At 34.6% G+C, this 20967-nt stretch overlaps 1 protein-coding gene across 1 annotated transcript in view; it reads right to left on the bottom strand.

Moving 5' to 3' along the window:
• Positions 1-644: 644 nt before the first annotated feature.
• The window catches only part of LOC129233483 (serine/arginine repetitive matrix protein 1-like), a gene marked incomplete at its 5' end in the record, with an annotated part of 39167 nt that continues 18844 nt past the window's right edge, over positions 645-20967 (bottom strand). Inside the window, 2 exons of the mRNA XM_054867504.1 lie at positions 645-914; positions 16852-17246. Coding sequence (XP_054723479.1) covers positions 645-914; positions 16852-17246 — 665 coding nt within the window. The remainder of the gene's footprint in view (positions 915-16851; positions 17247-20967) is intronic.

Below are 20967 nucleotides of genomic sequence, written 5' to 3'. Positions count from 1 at the left end.
AATATTTTTTTTTTTTTTTTTTTCAATTTTTTTTCTTTTCTTTTTTTTTTTTTTTCACTTTTTTCCTCATTTTTTTTTCCATTTTTAGGGGTTATTTCTTTTTTCCCCCTTTTTTTCATTTTTCCCCTTTTTTTTCATTTTTTAGGGGTTATTTTATTTTTTCCCCTTTTTTTCATTTTTTAGGGGTTATTTCTTTTTTTTTTCTTTTTTTTCATTTTTCCCCTTTTTTTTTCATTTTTTAGGGTTTTTTTTTCTTTTTTTCCATATTTTTCTTTTTTTTTATAATTTTTTTCATTCTTTTTCCACATAAAAATTTTAACAGTACACATAAATTACAATACTGTAAACACCACATTTCACAATCAGAATACATGAATCAAATGACTGATGAAAAGAGAACGCTGAAGCACCACAAGTGAGATTGGGGATAATTAAGGAGAACTGCCGAAGCAAGCTTCAATGTTTAGGTTGATCCAGACACCACACAATCATGCCACTGGATTTCGATCATCGAAATGATCTCAGTCTTCCGATCCATACCAGTGGCCCCTCTTCCAGCATCCTCAGAGCAAAGGATTTCGGGTTGGAAACAGTGTAGCTCTAAGGTGGATAAGACTGCGGTAAGAAGACTGCATTTTCCACCCTCAGGCAGAGAACTCTCCGGGCAGTCCCTTGCTGGTGGGTATTCCACTTTCAGAGGCAGAGACACAGGTCCTGTGGCTTACTGGTGGCTGTTTGACCGTCAGGCACTGAACCTGCGACTCTCCAGCCACAGGTTCAATGAATGAATCATCGATCAACACCACTGCCACCAGGAGATGCCAGCCGAGGACAAGGCGAAGGCTCAGATCATCGTTGCGGCTCGGATCTTCTTGCTGGAGGGGCATCGAGACAGGCTGTTTGACCGTCAGGCACTGAACCTGCAACTCTCCAGTCACAGGTCCAATGAATGAATCATCGATTAACACCACTGCCACCAGGAGATCCCATCCGAGGACAAGGCGAAGGCTCGGATCATTGTTGTGGCCTTATCTCTATCGCTGTCCTTTTGTAAAACAGTGGCCATACTTTCAGAAGACTGTCTGTCCTTCCCCAATGTACTAGTTAGATCTCACTTTCTTTACACACTTGTGCTTCAGTGCCTCAAGCAGTACGTTTTAAACAGCTCAAACAATGAGAGAATTGTAAGTATACTGAATCAATTCAAGACATCTACTCCATTATATGGGTGTTTACAGAAAATACATAAATTTCTTAACATTCATTACAAATCATTATACTATACAAATCAATATTTTATTTTTTATATTTTATTTATTTATTTTTTTTTGTCTTTTTTTTTTCTTCTTTTTTTTTTTTTTCTTTTTTGTATTTTTTACACACTAGTGCTTTAGTGCCTCAAGCATAATAAAAGCCTCAAGCACATAAAAAGAATTGTCATTTTCACATATTCACTAAGTGTTTCGTGAGTGATATATTTTCTCACTCAGAATTTTAAATACCTTTTTAACATTAAATGTTTTTAAAATTTTATGCTTAGATGTTTAATAAGTTTTTTTTTTCTAATACAACATTTCATATTTTACATTTATGAAGTTCAGAAACATTAAGATTTTTTTTTCTTTATATTTTAAATATCATGGCAATTATGCCAACAATTAACGTACAAGTACTGTAAAGCTTAGTTCATATATATTTCACTTTCTGAACCACTACTCGATTTACTTTTTCTTTCTCTGAAATACAATTAAAAATACATGAAATATATCTCGTATAACAGGAAAGAAATTTACTGAAGAAAGAGCACGAGTCGGGCAACCTCATTGAAAAAGAATTTGATACAAAATCCTCCTTCAACAGCGTTATTACTTTACAGCAACATTTGCCTCTTAGTCAAAAACCCTCAACAATTTGGAATACTCAGAAATCTTGAGACAGTTGTATTCCAGAGAAGAAAATTGAAATTTCAAAATGAGATTCGTTTCGCCGAAAAGCGAAGAACTTTTCTGCAAGACTAGAGGTATAGCCTTAAGGCTACAATGGAGTCTTAAAATGCAAAATAGTGACAAAAATTTTGATTTTTCATTTCTTTCTGAAAATTTATCTTTGAAAAATTTCCTATTCGGACTATTTTTACAGAAGTTATAAGCTGTTCTGTCAGTGTGATATTTTACATTTTGTAAATAAATGTTTCATTTAAATGCAAATATCCCACAATCATAAAATTTAAATTCATGTGTATGTTTCAACTGATCCCTTTAGATCAGGTACAAATTTTAAAAAAATTGGGAGCAAATTTTCAGTACCATCATTTCCTTTTTTATTTAAATCAGACTAATAATTTTATAGACTTTTTTCAGAAAATTTTGAAATTTGAACAAAAACTGTTTTTGACACCTTATGAAAAAATTATTGTGGTTAGTGAAATTTTGCTCCCTAAGTTTTCTTTAAATATGAAATGAGCATCCAGAAAAATAGTGAAAATCAAGTTTTTAAAAAAAAAATGGTGCTCATGGAGTATTTTTGTGGCTCAAATATTTAAATTAAAAAAAAAAAAAAAACTAATATCCTCTGTATTTTAAAAAATTTCTCTATTCACAATTTTTCAACAAAACTTTACATATTACTTCCCCTCATAAGGGTCTACAACTCATCAAAATTTCAAAACTATATCTTCAAAATTTTTAAAAAATGATTTTCATACTCCAATGTAGTCTTAATAATTTACATTTCCAAAAGGAAATTTAACTAAGTACGCTTAAAACAAATAATTGCTTTTCATGCCAACAAGAGCATGTAAATACTTTAACTACATTAAATACAAACAACTTAACATAATCTTTCATAACTATTCCTGTAATAATGAAGTTTGAATGAAATTTTAAGCACATTAAAACTTTCCATCTCAAATAAAAAGGTTAAAATAATAAATAGCAAAATATTTCTTGCATTTTGTTGTCATTTATATCTATATATATTATTGATTATAAATTTGACATTTAAGATGGAAAGTTACACTACAGGAGCAATGCATATAAGTTTCTATCCATACACTCAAAATTATAAAGTTACAATTCATTTCTAAAAATAAAATAGATTTTAAAAAAAATAAAAAAATCCATTTAAAGGAGAAAATATTTACACTTTTAGAAAATTTTTACACTTACTTTTTTGTAATGCGTGCATTTTTCCAGTAATTAAAATGAAATTGCAGTGTATTGAGTTTTTACAACGCAAGAATGAGAATGAATTTTCAAGCATTTTGTATGAAAATAAATGGAATAGTCAAGCGGAAAGTAAAAAGTAAAAATAAAGTAAAAAAGGAAAAACTTTTGAAGTTACGAGGAAATTCACTAGTAGGAAATTAGTAGTACATAAGCCTTACGCTCTATAACCATAAAAGGGTTTTAAATAAGCAACTTCCACCACTAGTGTTCCACCCGTATGTTTTTTCGTTCAGATCATCTAAAATGTCTGTATTAAGAACATCATTGCATTTTATATCAATGTAAATCAAACAGAATATATGCGTGTATGTTCATAGGCGCCGAAATGGGGGCCGAGTGGGGGCCCAAAGCCCCCCTCCCCCTAGAAATTAGCCCTTCCTTGCCTTTAGTATTTTTTCTTTGCCAAAATTTAAAAACATTTCCTCTCCATTCGTAATGAATAAGTTATTAAAAATGTCAAAACTCTTTAGTAACTCTAATCTGTACTGAAATCTGTTTCCATGAGGAAATTATCCTGCTAAACAATAGAAAAAGATCTGAGCCCCCCCCCCCCCCGCCCCCTTAAAATTTTGCTTATGGGCTCCCACTTGTATGTTCCCTATACAAGTCCAGTTTACATCGGAACTTGACCAAATTAGGCAGGGAGGCACTCAAGCACCTGAAAAGGAACGTAGGGGGGGGGGGGTGTCAAACGCGAAAGAAAAACAAACTGTTTAATTTTAGGACCCGAAAATGGCATTAAAAAGCGTTTTCTACCCGAAATAATTATCCCATTTTCTTAATTAGGTCCAAGTTCAATTAAAATTAGCGTGAATAAAAACACTTGATCAGTTGCCATTTTTTTTCTCGACTAGAAACAATTAAATTCTTGCTTTTTGCTTTGGAGTGAAACTATCCCCTTTGATTTGGCCATTTATCTTTTTTTTTTAATCAAGAATTTTAGTTCTATTATTGGAGGGTTACGTTTAACTTGCTCGGGATTTTCAGATTTGCTGTTAACCAAATTTGAGAATCATTATTTTGACAGGATATTTTACAGCATTTTTTCCCCTGTTATTTAAGCTTAATTGTTGAAGCACAGTCACCTGACATAACATATTTTCGAGGTAGACTGTGCGAACCTGGGCAACGCAGCTAGTATACAGTCAAACCTGTTTATCTCGAACCTGTCTATCTCGAAAACCTCTCTATGTCGAAGTTTTTTATTTTCCCTGCACATAAAGTATTAATTGAATGTTTTCCCCCATGTTTGTCTCGAATGAAATTTTCTGAAAAACCTGTATGTCTCGAATTTCGACTAAAATGTCTTTCTTGAATTCGATCCCCAACGATCTTTATTAACTGGAATTTGGAGACAAAACCATTTTTCTTATAATATTAGCAGTCCAATAATTCTCCAGAATTAAAACTTTATGTACAAGAAGCAAGTTTTCCAGCAATTATATCCATTCGGAAACTGAGAGGAAGGGGACATTGTTGATTAGTAAAATTGCTTCCAAAGTTTTACTTTCGAGTCATTGCTCCGATTACTTATTTTTAGAACTTTTTCAAAACCTCTCTATCTCGAAACCTCCAAATCTCGAATTTTTCTTTTCTCTCGCAAAATTCGAGATAGACAGGTTCGACTCTATATAAAAAAAAAAGGCCTGCAAAGGACATTAAATGTACGAAAACAGGAAGTACGAAATACCGGGGGAAACGGAATCTCAACAGATATATATATTTATATACAGTAGAACCTCTCTATAAGGGACACTAAGCGGACCGGACAACTTGTCCCTTATATAGAGGCGTCCCTTATTCAGGGGTAGATGAATTGGTACATAATGTGTACGAGACTCAGTATAATTTCGTAATAAAGGTAAACTAATAACATTAGAGAATAAGTATCGAAAATGTTTCAGATGGTTCTTGAAAATGCAAACCATGAAGCTAGCAGAAGTGCAGGATATTTCACTTTCTTGCAATAAAGAAACATATTTCTTTGTGAATGACTCATTGTTTAATTTGTGCTTTAATACTCACTACAGATAAAACTCATTCTGAAGTGCTAAGATATATTTTGAATATTAGTTTAAAAATTTGTGAAATGACCTATATAACGCCAAAATCTGTATAACGCAAAAGCTCTGGTCCCAAGGTGGGCGTTATAATGGTCTTCTACTGTATCAAAGTTTTGTAACTGATTTTCACTAGTCACCGGTTAGAATTTTTGTGTTACATGGATTTGTTTGATCTCATGTAATTTACAATGCAAGAAACTGATCACATTTCAAGCGTACTACATAAAATTTGTCATGGGCGCCATACTATCTGTCGGAACTCAACTTCTGTGAAGAAATTGATGAGAGGGAAAAACATGAATGTAGAGGTCTCAGCAAAACTCGTAGCGTACATATTTATTTATTTGCATGTAAACGTCAAGTCAAATTTTTATCAGTTAATCTTCTTTTTACTAATAATAAAGTTGAAAGTCTCTCTGTCCGGAGGATGTCTGGATGTCTGTAGGATGTCTGTGACGCGCATAGCGCCTAGACCGTTCGGCCGATTTTCATGAAATTTGGCACAAAGTTAGTACGTAGCATGGGGGTGTGCACCTCGAAGCGATGTTTCGAAAATTCGATGTGGTTCCTTTTCTATTCCAATTTTAAGAAAAAAAAATCATAAGATGGACGAGTCAATTACGAAATTATCATGACGTGGAACCGTAACATGGGCTTATTCAGAGGTGTCCCTTAAAGGAGGTACCACTGTATATATATATAATATATATATGCATACAGTGGGGGAAAACTCTTTGCGCTCCCTCTGAGAAGTGAAACTCCCCGACTTTTCAAGGTTTTCTGGAAAACATTGCATGGAATCCCGGACTTGAATAGCGGATTTCTGCATGAATCTAAAATTGTGATATCTTTTGAAATGTAACTAACTATAGGACATTCTAATCGAGTTGTCAAGTTTCATTCTTTGATGCTTCTTTCGACTGAAACAATACGGTATGTGTTTGAGCAAGCAAAGTCTGACCATGAAAAGTTGAGCTTTGCTCCACCCTATTTTAGAACTACGGTAAGTGTTTGAGCAAGCAAAGTCTGACCATGAAAAGTTGAGCTTTGCTCCGCCCTATTTTAGAACTACGGTAAGTGTTTGAGCAAGTAAAGTCTGACCATGAAAAGTTGAGCTTTGCTGCACCCTATTTAAGAACTACGGTAAGTGTTGAGCAAGCAAAGTCTGACCATGAAAAGTTGAGCTTTGCTCACCCCTATTTTAGAACTACGGTAAGTGTTTGAGCAAGCAAAGTCTGACCATGAAAAGTTGAGCTTTGCTGCACCCTATTTTAGAACCACTGTAAATGTTTGAGTAAGTAAAATCTGACCATGAAAAGTTGAGCCTTGGCTCCGCCTCATTTCAGATCTGTCCGTTTTTGTGAAGGGACGATATGGAGAGTAAAGTTGGAACGGAATTTACAAGTACATCATTGATTCCAGAGGTTGAATACATCGCTTTGGAACTTAAAAAAATAGCCAAAGAGTTAAAACATTTGTGCAGTCAAAACAGTTGTCTCATTGGACAGGTCACATCCTACGCAAGTGGGTGGGTCTTGGTTTTATTTCTTTCAGCAGCCAATCAGATAACAATGCCCCTGATAATTAATTTCAATTGAAAATTGGCGCGAGTAGCGTTGCAATAAAGAATACAACACAAAATACATGATTTTCAATCACTTTCTGATCCAAATAAGATTCCCAATTACTCCAGGCTTTCTAGTTTCCACCGACCGAATAGTGTTTTGAGGCTGCACTACCCACCAAATCACAGCAGCATACTACAGTAGTACCTTTACCTTTATAACCTGTATAATACCTTTCTAATGCCGACCTATATTATGCAAACTACGAAGCTAGAAAAGTGCAGGATAATTCACTTTCTTTTAATTGCGAAACATATTTATTTACGGATGACTAATTCTACAATTACTGTTTCACTACTCATTGCAGATAAAACCCCATCCAAAGTGCTAATTAAGGAATATTTGAGGGTTTTCACGTGAAACATTATCTTGGGTGTTTCGAGAGTGGCAAATAAGTGCGAAAACTTCCAGCGCTAAAGACAATTCATGTCGTAAAAGACTGGCGAACGGTAAAGGAGACAGGCACCTGCTGTCCACAGCAACATTATGGCAAATCACAGCGACATTCAATGCAGATGCATCGCTAAACATATCCCAACACACAACAGATCATACATCGCAAAGGATGGGCTTAGTCACTGGAGCTAATTGGAACATAACTTCCATCACAATAAATATACTTTCAGACCTTCAATCTCAAAATTTTCTGCTAGCAATGAGGTTTCATTACATTTATCCCTTCAGCGAAGTTTCAAAATCTAGCCCAGAATTCGGTTTTTAAAACTTCAATGTCAAAAAATTGTTAGGGGAGTCTCCAAACTCTGCTCTTTCATTCGACGTGATCGTTGCAGTTCTGAAAAGATTGCCTGAAATTGGGTCATAAGTTTTCAATTCCAAAACATTTCCAAAGGTGTGGGGAATGTTTTGCTGGTCTACATTGCGTCCTTTGGGCCCATTTAGGAACACAGTTGCTGATCCCGTGCACTCTTTTACGGCTATATAGTGTAATAATGACAGAGACGGTGGCTTTCAGCAGGATGATGCACTGTGCCACTGCATCCAAACGGTCTCCTGAGGGTTAAAGAAACACCAATCGGAGTTTCACCTGCTTCTCTGGTAAGCTCAGTCCACCTGATTTAAATCCAATAGGATATTTCTGTCCAGCTTAGAAACGCAACAATCCACTCTGACCGAACTTACGTCGGCATGGGTCGACGTTCTTCCACAGAGGTATCCAGGGTTGTCAACTCCTAAAAACGATTCCCCCTAAACGGAACTCATAAAACCCCTAAAAACCCCTAAATGACGTCAGAAAGTCACGTGATCCTTTGACTGTTACGTCACATATGGGATTAAAAGGTCACGTGACCGTTGCTATTTTTTGCTGCTGAGTGAGTAATATAATATAAAGTATTTTTCTGTTATTTCTGATAAAAACCATGGGCTATCAAGGCTCAAAAAATGTATATAAGTAAAAAAATAAATCAAACAATCGAAAAATTACATTTCCAAAGTCAAAAGAAAAACATTTTTACCTGATAAAACCTTAAAATTAAAGCCCCTAAATTTACCCCTAAAAATTTGTCCCCCTAAAAAATCCCATTCTAAAATTTCCCCCCTAAATTTAGGGGGAAAACCCCTAAGTTGGCAACCCTGGAGGTATCGGCAACTTGTGGAGTCCACGCCACAAATAGGGGCTGTTATCAAAGCTATTCAACTCAATAAAGTCGACTAACACATTATGAGGCGAGTGTCTCATTTTTTGGCCATCGAGTGTATAAATGCAATGAAATATGTTTCACTTGCAGCTTCAGAATATTTCTGACATAATGGGGCAACAATGAATGCACAATGAAAACAATATAAAAGGCACAAAGAGAGAGCAATCCTTCGATCGACTCGGAATTCTTTTCCCGTTTGAGATGGAAACGCGAGCACAAGGTTGCGACGAAAAACATCATTTTTTCATATCAAATTTTCAACAGAGCCAAAACTTTGCCTCATATAGCATAAGGGTACCAGTTTCCGATTTAAAAGAACTATGTAACAAAAAGTCGAAACAATTAAAATGAATGGAACTAGAGGCATGTGAAGGCATTAAGGGGAATCAGTACCCTAAATACTTTCAAAAATTCGATTTTTTGATTTTTATATATTTTGAAACTCCATTTCAATACCTTTTAATGAATCAAACATCTTGAACGTGCTCATATTAGAAGTTAAAATAAGCTTTAAAAGATGTAAAACCAATTTTGATGAGGTTTGATTTTCCCCTTTAAATTGCAATATCTCGAAATGGTATTTTTTAAACTAAATGTTCCTTTTTCTCAGAAACTAAATTGTGTTAGGCTTTGAAATTTTTACCACCTATTCCATAAATCTAACTGCATATACTGAAGTAAACTTTTTCTCATATTCGAAAATTATTTTTGTATAGAGAGATTTTGTGTGGCAAAATGGTATTTTTTGAAACCAATACAGTGACTGACACATTAGATTTTTTTACAAAAAAACTAAGCTTTCTTTCTGTAAAATTTTACTTCAGTATAGAGAACAGAGTCTACTTGAGGTACAGAAAAATATTCATACTTGTATCTTTAATAGATTTTCAGAAAAAGGTACATGAACCTGTGCAAATGAACATTGACGGTATACAGGGTACTGACTATCCTTAACTCGGATCAAGAATTTTTTGCACACATACTAACAATAACATACGGATACTTAACCGTGCTATCGGAACTAAGGATTCGAATTTCTTATTTTTAAAAATATGCACTGAAAAAACAGTAAAAACTGGTTTTTACTGTTTCTGCCAACACAAATTTTGTGTCATCGACGGCCCCATTGGTAACTGAAGATGTCAACTAAGATCAGGGGCAAATCCAGGATTTTTATCTCACTACCTATTTTTGTGAAAGTGCTGTATCAATAATGTATTTTTGTGAAAGTTTTTTTTATTAGCATTGTGTTTGGGATCTTTCAAAGGCACATTCTACTTTTTGTTAAGAAAATTAGAGCAATTTAAATGGTGGTTAGAAAGGTTCAAATGTCGTTTATTATTATTTCTAAGGTTTTTTTCTTGGGGGGAGGGGTAAGAGGTAGGGAAATTACCGTTGTATCTCCGCTCAATAGGCTTTGTACTGTGTACAATTCAGGAAATGATCATCCCCCAAAACTGATGCTACGTTGCGTAAATGCAATTTGGCGAAAAACAGCTAAAAATGAGTTTAATACTATAAAAAAGTTGTTACCTAAGCGATTGTTCATGTAAATCATCTTAGCATTTCATTTTTTGGGTAAACTGTGTTTTAAACAGGAAAACAAGTTTTCTATTTTAGAATACAGATTTTTGTAAAATCTTCGATTTTTTAATATTGTTTCTAGAATGTGCCGATTTTCAAAGTTAGTTTTGTACAGCTGCTTATTTTATAACTTGATTTTTGTGAAAATACCGATTTTAAAATAAGATTTTTGTGAAGGCACCGAGAAACGGTGGTAAAATCAGCCTGTATTGGGCCCTGAAGATCAACAAAATTTTGCACACAAAAACGACCCATACTGGACCACTGCCACGATTCAGTCATTCAGACTACGCAGATGAAGTGGCGTCAGACTTCAAATAGCGTAGCTTGTGTTCAGGGGCTAATCCAGGATTTTTTTCTCGCTGATATCGTAGTTTCAGCTTAATGGGCTATGTACTGTGTACAATATAGGAAATGATGAGAAAAACGGTTTTCCAAAACAGATGTTGAAAGATTGCGATACTATTGCATAAATACACTTTGGCGAGAAACAGCTAAAAATGAGTTAAAATACTATAAAAAGGTTTCTATTTAAACGATTGTTCATATAAACCAGCTTAGAATTTTATGAGTAAATTTTGTTTTAAACAGAGAAATAAATTTTGTATTTTAAAATGTGAATTTTTGAAATTTTTGATGTTTTTGTGAAGCTACCTGATTACTTGATTTTTGTGAAAGTACCGATTTCAAAACAAGATTTTTGTGAAGGTACCGAAAAACGGTAGCAAAACCAGCCTGTATTGGGCCCTGGTGTTACAGAATGATTTCTGTTTAGCATAGCTAAAATCTTAGTTCAAGTTCTTTAATCTAGTTGAACCACACCAAGATCGGTTGGCCGACGTAAGTGCTATATTACTATACTACTATAAACCGTATTTAAAAGGCATTACAGCAATGTATTTACATAAGAGCTGATGGACCATGGTAACTAAGTATGAATTCTCAAGCAGTGTTGCCAGATGGTCAAATCCAGATTTCCCCAATTCCCTTCCAATTTTTCCCCAAAAAGCGATCGATGTTTTCTACCGAAACTCCCCAAATTCAAAAATTATTTTTCCACTAATATTTTCAGAAAATGAATCGACTTCCTCTAATATTTTTGTCTCTTGAAAAAAAAAATTTCCCCAAAAACCAAAGGGGCCAAAAACCAGAAAAAAAGGAACTCCATATAAAGCAACTGTACAGTTTGATTATAATTTTGTCTCATCTCTTGCGTTTTTCTCATTTCGGAATTGCAAGTTTCATTTTAAGTATATATATTCCTAATTTGGACTTTTAACAACGTTGTTAAACATAACTTATTAAAAAATTACTTTCACATTCGGAGCAAATGCATCTACATAAGTTTTGGTTCTTTATAAAATTTGGGTTATCACTTTTATTTTTGTTTTGCTTTGCATACAGCAACGTCCGCCCCTTGTTCTTAGGGGGTCCAATCTAGGCGATCTTCCCCTACTATCCATATCCCCACTGTTGGAACTATGGATTCCAATTCCTCATTTTTCAAAAAAAGATATTGATAGAAAGATAAAACTGATTAATTTTGTATAATGAATGGCCCACAGGCAACAGAAGATATCTACTCAGATCAAAATGTTGCGCACATTCCATAATGGTGGCTTTTGGGGCTGCTCTTCATCTTGATGGGGATTTTAGGGACCTTATCCTAATGGGGAACCTCACGATCTGCATGTTTGGTTTCTTGAAACTTTGAATAGTGATGTCCTTAACCTAACGGAAATTTCCCTTCCTTTTTCTGAATGGGGTAACCTTGCTGCGTCCCTGTCTTCATGGGGATTTTCTTGGCTGCACGGAGAAAATGAATGAATATGTTACAGAAATAATGAATGAATATGTTAGAGAATGAATGAATGAAGACGTTAGAGAATGAATGAATGGAGACGTTAGAGAATGAATGAATGGAGACGTTAGAGAATGAATGAATGAATGGAGAGGTTAGAGAAAGAATGAAAACGTTAGAGAATGAATGAAGATTTTTAGAGAATGAATGAATGAAGATTTTTAGAGAATGAATGAATGAAGATTTTTAGAGAATGATTGAATGAAGATTTTTAGAGAATGATTGAATGAAGATTTTTAGAGAATGAATGAATGAAGACTTTTAGAGAATGAATGAAAACGTTAGAGAATGAATGAAAACGTTAGAGAATGAATGAATGAATGAATGAAAACGTTAGAGAATGAATGAATGAATGAATGAAAACGTTAGAGAATGAATGAATGAAAACATTCTCTAACATATTCATTCATTATTTCTGTAACATATTCATTCATTTTCTCCGTGTAGCCAAGAAAATCCCCACGAAGACAGGGACGCAGCAAGGTCATCCCATTCAGAAAAAGGAAGGGAAATTTCCGTTAGGTTAAGGACACCACTCCTCAAAGTTTCAAGAATCCGAACATGCAGACCGTGAGGTTCCCCATTAGGATAAGGTCCCTAAAAGTCCCCATCAAGACAAAGAGCAGCCCCAAAAGCCCCCATTATGGCATGCTGAAGGAACCTTCAAGTCTCCTGTACGAGAATGGAGCAGTCCAGAAAAGCCTGTGCAATGGCAGTCGTGTTACACTTACATGCTCATTGGGGTGCATCGAAAACTTTTTTTTTTTCGAACATCAAATTTACAATAATGCGAAAAAGTAGCCTTATGTTATTGTTAAAATGTGCACAGCATTTTGTTGATCTGAGTCGATATCTTCTGTTGCCTGTGAGCCATTCATTATACAAAATTAATCAGTTTTATCTTCTATCAATATCTTTTTTGAAAAATGAGGAATTGGAATCCGTTGTTCCAACAGTGGCGATATGGATAGTAGGGGAAGATGGCCTAGATTGGGCCCCCTAAGAACAAGGGGCGGACGTTGCTGTATGCAAAGCAAAACAAAAATTAAAAATGAAGAGTGATAACCCAAATTTTATGAAGCGAACCAATACTTATGTAGACGCATTTGCTCCGAATGTGAAAGTTATTTTTTAATAAGTTATTTTTAACAAAGTTGCAAATTAGGATCGTAGATCCCTATGCGTTTCTGAATTGCGATCAACGCAAGAAGTGAGACAAAATTATGTACAAACTGTGCAGTTGTTTTAGAGAGTTTCAAAGTGGCTTTTTTCTGGCCTTGTATTTTGCCGCTTCTGGATCCTTTGAATTGGTCAGTTGTAATTTTATTAGCTCCATTTCGAAAGAAGGTCCGACCCCCCAGACACCGACAATTCTGATGATACCCAGCAACAGCTTGGATGAAATGAGTCACATGGAGCCTCTTTGGCACGCTGTCGAGGTACTCACTGGTGAAATTTCATGCACTCAATTATTAATCCCAGGGCTCATAGCAAGTAGGAAAAAATATATAGAAGTTTAAAAGGAAAAATATAGGAGTTTGATAGAAAAATATATAGGAGTATGATATCAAAATATATAGGAGTTTGGTAGAAAATATATAGGAATTTCGAAAAAGTATAGCATCTAGTATGTTTGGAGCACCGTACAATACAAATCAGAGAACCAGTATCAATACAATTCTATTATGCATGATGTCATAGCAACGAGAAGAGTCACAGATGTGAGAGCAAATGAATTTTTGTACCCAGTCACTTATATGAGTCATGTTTGTTTAAGACAATTTTGATTCAATAAGGAAAAATTCTGTGAGCGTGTTTCTTTTTTATTTTAAACACGGAATTCTACATACAATATCAGAGAATTTTATTAAATTTTTGGTCAAACGAGATATCATTAGAACTATACCGCACACTAAAAATATCAATTCTCTGATTATTTAAAGAATTTTATCACAAAACAGTATGAAAAAGCAATTACAGAATTCAAATTTTAACTTATGTGCTTCGAAAAATGCATCTCTCATTGATAGCTAAAACTAAGTAATAATTAATTTGGACATTCTTTTTTTTGATGTCATAAATCTACCCATAATCCTTGGTATTGGTACTTCATTGCTTCAATGCTGACAATAACAATGAAAAAGTCCTGTCGACACCATGTCTCTCTTGTCTAACTGGTTTTGTTGGACGTATCATGTGAAAATTATTACAAAAATTTGCAACCTCTGCCTCCCCTTCGTTTCATTATTTACAGGGAAAAAAAACTGATTTTACTAAACAAAGGCAAAGAAAAAAAAAAAAAAGACTGCACTAATGGATCACGTTTGTGGGAAATGGTCAGTCTCATAAGCTTGATTCATTTAAGCAGCAAGTTTGATTCATATATTCTGATATTTTTTAATGTTAAAACTGGATTTCGTTTAGTTTTTGAGGAATTGATTCATTAACACATGCTGATTCAATTACCTGGTGCTCACTGTAACAGCATTATCCATAACTTACAGTTAATGTGTGTATATATACACACATACCTAAAGGGTGAATTTCACCTAATTTGCCAAATGAAAGGGGGTGTTAAAAGAACCCAAGTGGAGCATAGAACCATCCATTATTCTCTCCAATTTGTAACCATAACTGAGTAGACAGAAAAAAGTGAGTAAAAAAAAACTTTTCTGATAGGAAGACCAATTTCTGAAATTATTGGAAAATCTACACACAAAATAACTACATATTTGAAAAAAAGCAGAAAGAAATCCTATAAAATGACAATTTTCGTCATCGAGATACAGTTTTCAGCGAACTACAAGCTTTGAAACATTTGAAGTATGCAAAGTTGAATTGGTACCAAAATCTGTACAAGGCATTTTCAAAAATAATCGTTTCAGCTACAACTGGTCATTTTAACTACATGTAAGAAAATTAAAGGCTTTCAAAATCTTTACAGCAGTACACTTAAAGCTAACACGTCAAATTATTAAAATTACAAAGTAAACTCATAAAAAATAATAATAATTGAAAGCAAATTGAAAGTTGCAAGTAAAAGCATCAATGTTTTGTATATTTCATAAAAATAATCAAACAGAAGTTTAATACATATTCTAAAATTAAAGATCCAATAGCGCACAGTGCAGGGGAGAAAGAAGAATTTTGCATTTTTGGGCAGCATTTAACATCTGACGAAAAAAATATAGGAGACAGTGAGAAAATATAGGAAATATAGGAGAATATCTGACAAATTGTGAAAATATAGGAGATATAGGAGAACTATGAGCCCTGTAATCCTTAACTTCATTTATCCACTACTTTATCCACGATTGCCACTATTCCATTAATTATGCCCAGCATATATGTATTACCCAGTTGCCATGGTCCATCAGCATTGCTGTAATGCCTTTTAAATAACGTTCATAGTACTATAATCACACTTACGTCGGCCAAACCAATGGTGTATCTGTTCACGTGACTGATATGCTAATGACCTAAAATTGGTAATTATGTTTTTTGGACAGGTTTACAGTTTTTATATCAAGGCCTTTGTCAGTAACAGTCGTGCAGTTTAGATATATCATTTGAAATTATGTCAGTCATCTCGTACATGAGAGCACCTATGCTGTGTGCTGTAGTTTGTCGATGATAAAACGGACTAAAAGCGTCATAACTCCATCTCGCACCCGGCTGCATTTCATCCATACATCTTGCTACTCAACGAACTCTCGTTGAAACAGTACATAGGTCTCGGTCAAAATTCACTCTGCAAATATTCAAGGAAATTTAGAGGGGATATTAAGTTAAGAGTCTCCTCAACAAATATACGAAAATCTTTCTTTTACCGTTATTTCAATCAGGGGCAAATCCAGGATTTTTTTCTCACTACCTATTTTTGTGAAAGTGCTGTATCAATCATCTATTTTTGTGAAAGTTTTTCTTATTAGCATTGTGTTTGGGATCTTTCAAAGGCACATTCTACTTTTTGCTAAGAAAATTAGAGCAATTTAAATGGGAGTTAGAAAGGTTCAAATGTCGTTTACTATTATTTCTAACGTTTTTTTTTTCTTGGTGGGGGGAGGACTAAGAGGTAGGGAAATTACCGTTGTGTCTCAGCTCAATAGGCATTGTACTGTGTACCATTCAAAAAATTATCATCCCCCCAAACTGATGCTACGTTGCGTAAATGCAATTTGGCGAAAAACAGCTAAAAATGAGTTTAATACTATGAAAAAGTTGTTACCTAAGCGATTGTTCATTTAAATCATCTTAGCATTTCATTTTATGGGTAAACTGTGTTTTAAACAGAAAAACAAGTTTTCCATTTTAGAATACAGATTTCTGTAAAATTTTCGATTTTTTAATATTGTTTCTAGATTTTCAAAGTTAGTTTTGTAAAGCTACTGATTTTATAACTTGATTTTTGTGAAAATACCGATTTTAAAATAAGATTTTTGTGAAGGTACCGAAAAACGGTAGTAAAATCAGCATGTATTGGGCCCTGTCAATACATAATTTGTAAAATATGAAATTGTCCTCAGTCCAAATAGCACGGTTAAGTATCCGTATGTAGTTTGTGTGTGTGGAGAAAATTTTTTTGATCCGAGTCAATACAAAAAATCCTCTTCCTATCCTTAACAAAAAAAATTCCCTCCTCTCCCTCGTTCGGACCAGATGCCCGTCGGGACGAAACGTCCCCCCCCCCCCCGTTCGGAACGAATGTAACCCCGTCCGAACAAAATGCCTCCCCCCCGTTAAGATCATATGTCCCCCGTCCGGACCAAACGCTAAAAGGGTTGCGAATCGATCGAAGGGATGCCGAGGGAGCTACACTCACCTGCTTACCGGACGCGGCGCGGGCGCCTGCTCGGGGGCGGCAAACGAGGGCGGCGCGGCACCGCGTCGGCGGGCGCCTGGTACCGCTCCACCGGCCGCCTCACTCGCCGGTCGGACGCCGGCGCGAATTGCGGCAGCGGCGGCGGTATCAGGCGCTGACGCCCGGCGCAGAGTCGCAACGTCTTCAACGTCCCCGGCAACAGGACGCCGGGCGGCAGGCGGGGCAAAGTTGTCTGGAGAACCGGCGTCGTCCGGGCGGGCGTCATCCAGGGCGGCGACATCCGGGCAGGGTCCTGGCAAGGGGGAGCCCTGGGGGCTGCTGGAGGCGGAGGAGGTGGACCAGCGCCACGTGCGGAGTTCCGGGCGGGGGTCGAGCGCCGGCGATGGCGAGACTGCTTCACGATCTGTGGAAGAGAGAAAATCGTCACAATTTAGTTTACACAACAATGGAGTTGTTATTTTTTTTAATATTTTAAAATAAAAATAATAATTTGAATTCAAGGTGACAAAATTCAAATTATGTTTTTTGCAATCATGAGTGTGAGTGTATATGTAGGCGTGTGTTTGCGTGTGGGGGTATGTGTTTGTTTGTAGGGGGTATGCAGGGGTCTGGCCAGGATTTTTCACAGGGTCCGTTTTTTGTGAAAAATAAAATAATTTTGTGATAAGTGAATTAATTTTGTGAAAAATCAAATAATTTCGCAAAAAAAAAAAAAAAAAAAAAAATTAAAATTGTTAGGTCGAAATTTTAGAATTTAGAGCGGGCACAAACTGCATCATTTAAACTTAAAGGTAGAGTGTTTTCCTCTTCTATGTTGAGAATATCATTCTGGGGTGTTTTTCTAGTATTTGGCGGCGGGGGGGGGGGCGGCATCTCTCCCTCAAGTAGCAATATTTTTCTACCATTCTACATTATGTTAAATTATACTAGAAATATTTCTGTGCAGCATTTAAAATAAATGTAATAAAAAAATTAATAAATAAATAAAATTCGGAAGAGGTGGGGGGGGGGGTCAGCATTTAACTTTTTGACCCAAGACGCTCTTAAAAAAGCACAGAATTTCGTTTAAAACTTATAAATTTCGTGAATTTAACAAAAATAAAAAGAGATTTAATTTGTTTACTTCTTAACAAAACAGACTAAACATCAAAAATTCAAAAAATCGGAATCCCATAGCGGATGCAAAGAGATCGCAATTCTCTAAGTGAAGGCATCAAAGGCATAAAAACGACTTGTAAAAGAAATATTTTTGATAAAATTGTTTTTAAATTGCATTTTAGAGTCCTATGATAAACATTTCATTAACATCTGTGGACACAGTTAAAGCAAAAATAAAATTAAACTATCGATTCAGCATTTTAATTTTTGACTCACAAAAGAAAATGGAATTTCGCTTTAAAAACTTGAAATGCATGTTCTAACAAAAATAGAGACTTTTCATTTATTTGCATCCTAATAAACAAAGTTAGCTTGAAAAAAGAACAAAATATGATTCTCATATCGGATGTTAAAAGATTGTATTTTTCAAAATGTAGGCATTTAAAGAAAAAAAAACGGCAAGTTAAAGAGTTTATATAAAGTTAATCATCCTTGTTAGCATCGAAAAATCAAACCCATGTAATTTTCTCCCAAAATAATAGTTAAACATGGCACCGCAGCATAAAAACGCAAATATTGACAAGCTGGTAAATTGATGAGAATCTTTTCTAATGAGGTCATTATAAAGGTTTAACGCCAGACGCTAAATGGCGATAATTTTGAAGTTGGTAACCCTATCTATAGTGATCATATTTTTCCCCCACCCTTACTATCCCTTTGCAGTTCTAAGTTCATTTTGCTGATATATGAGGCCCCTAGTTTCAAAACCGGATACTTGTAGGAGCGGACAAACGCTCAACTTGTAAAAAGTCCGGTTTTGAAACTAAGGCAGACCTTCCCGCCCCATTTCAAGGGGGAAAGAAGCGGTTTTTGAACCTAATATTGAGCAGGCAAATAGGCCTTATGATTCTCTACAAGATTAACAAAAAAAAAAAAAGAAAGAAAAAAAAGAAAATCGAATTTTTTTCAAGTATCTGGTTTTGAAACTAGGGGCCTCATATATTATTATTGTTTATTAAATCATCAGCAGCGGGGAGAAAAGTGCTTACCAAAGCCTTTTCAGAAAAGTTTACAACAACACCACTGCTAATTAGCTGTGATAAAACAAACAAAATTATTTAAAACTAATTTTCAGCTGTTAATTTATTTCCAAGAAACAAATAACAAGCATTATATTTATTTGGCAGTAGCAGTTTATCGATTGCAGGATTGCATCACAAGAGTGCCGATTTTTTTTTCTTTGCAAAATTAGCAGATTTTGTATAAGCTGATCCAGGGTGGCGACAGGAACTGTGAAAAAAAGTTCCCTGACTTTTCCCTGATTTCCCTGATTAAGTTCACCAAATTTCCCTGATTTACGTTACCAATGATAATAGTTTTCTTTCTTTGCTCTACTTGAAATCCATTAAATGTTTGTACAAAATGAAGTATTTTAAACGTTTTAACTTTTAAGTTGCGTAAAGTTGTTGAACCTTAAGATATATTTTTAAAAAATGCTGCTTTTTTAATAAAATGGCTAAAAAAACATATCAAGTCAATTTTTTGGTGGGAAAAAACCCCACAAAACAGTATATTAAATTTTTCTACAATGGAAAGATTATAGAAAATTAAAAAATAAAAAATAATAAAAAATACTTTACTTCCAGAAATCACTTAGCATAAGAATTTTAAGAAACTATTAAAATCACTGTTCAAAACATATGTGTATTTATGATTGAACTAAAAAGGAATTGAAATTATTTTGAACTAAATTTTCAAACAGTATAATAATTGTTGTGAGAATAACAAGTAATAGTGAAAGAATAAAAGTAATGTAGTTATTCTTATATAACTAATATTTATGCAAAGCAGATGAAACCATTTGACATCCATTCACAGGGAGCTTTTCTCTAATCAAGAACATAGGTTTTAATGAATGAACACAGCATTTTAACAATGAAAAAATAAAGATATTTGCTTAAGTAAACACAACTCTATTTCAAATGATTTCAGTATGTATCGAAAAAAATTCTTAGATTGCTTTTGTAACAAACAACTTTGAAATGCAAAAAAAAAGCGTTTAGTTTATTTCAAAATATATAAAAGAAGAATACAACATGGTTATAAAATAAAAGAATCACTTAAGTTTGAAGAAAAGAAAACCTTTATAATCGGCAGTGACAACAAATAGTATAACGGCAAAAAACAAAGTTTTTTTTATTGAAAGTTCAATTTTAGCAATTAAATTAAAAACGTGAAAAAGTAATAACATTTAGGCTTTTATCAGGAATTATTCAAAAACTAAAGATTTCTTCTTGAAATCGTGGTTACAGTACGCTAATTACTTCGAGACAATGGAATAAAGACAAAAGAGCTAAGGCCTTTCTTCCTCTTTGCCTGCATGGTTGTTTATTTTACGTAGCATTGAAAGCGTGAAAGGAAATTTCACCCTAGGTAAAATAAACAACCTAACAGACACAAGCAATCTTAGGAAATTCATTCTGTGGTTAATAAGTAAGATTCAATATTTCGACGTTGAGGAAAAAAGATGCACAAATATGTGGCGGTGTATAATCGCACCTCATTAATTTTACTCTTTTTTTGGACGCATAATTGGCGGAAAATGTGTAGGGAATTAGAGTACTTACTTTTGTAAAGCAAAAAAAAAATTTTTTTTCATCATAAAAATCAATTTTTCCCTGATTTTTTGTAATTTTTTCAAAATTCCCTGATATTTCCCTGACTTTTCCATGATTAATAAAGTTCCCTGACTTTTCCCTGATCTCCCTGATTTGTCGCCACCCTGTGATCCCTCTAATTTGACTTTAAAAAAGGTTTCAAAAAGCATCGGTTTAATATGCGTTATTTTGATTTCAGATTTGCTCTTCAATAAACAATTTGTGAAAGATTTGTTCTTGTTTATCAGAATTTTGTGAAGGGTCTGTTTTGGTTGATCGGGATTTTGTGAAGGGTCCGTTAACGGACCCAAATATCCTCTGGCCAGACCCCTGGTAAGTGTATGTGCGTGTAGGCATGTGTGTTTGTGT

Source organism: Uloborus diversus, unplaced genomic scaffold (assembly GCF_026930045.1).
Source record: "Uloborus diversus isolate 005 unplaced genomic scaffold, Udiv.v.3.1 scaffold_453, whole genome shotgun sequence".
Lineage (NCBI taxonomy): Eukaryota > Metazoa > Arthropoda > Arachnida > Araneae > Uloboridae > Uloborus > Uloborus diversus.
The sequence above is the reverse complement of the archived record's forward strand: the minus strand, read 5'-3'. Positions and strand labels throughout refer to the sequence as shown.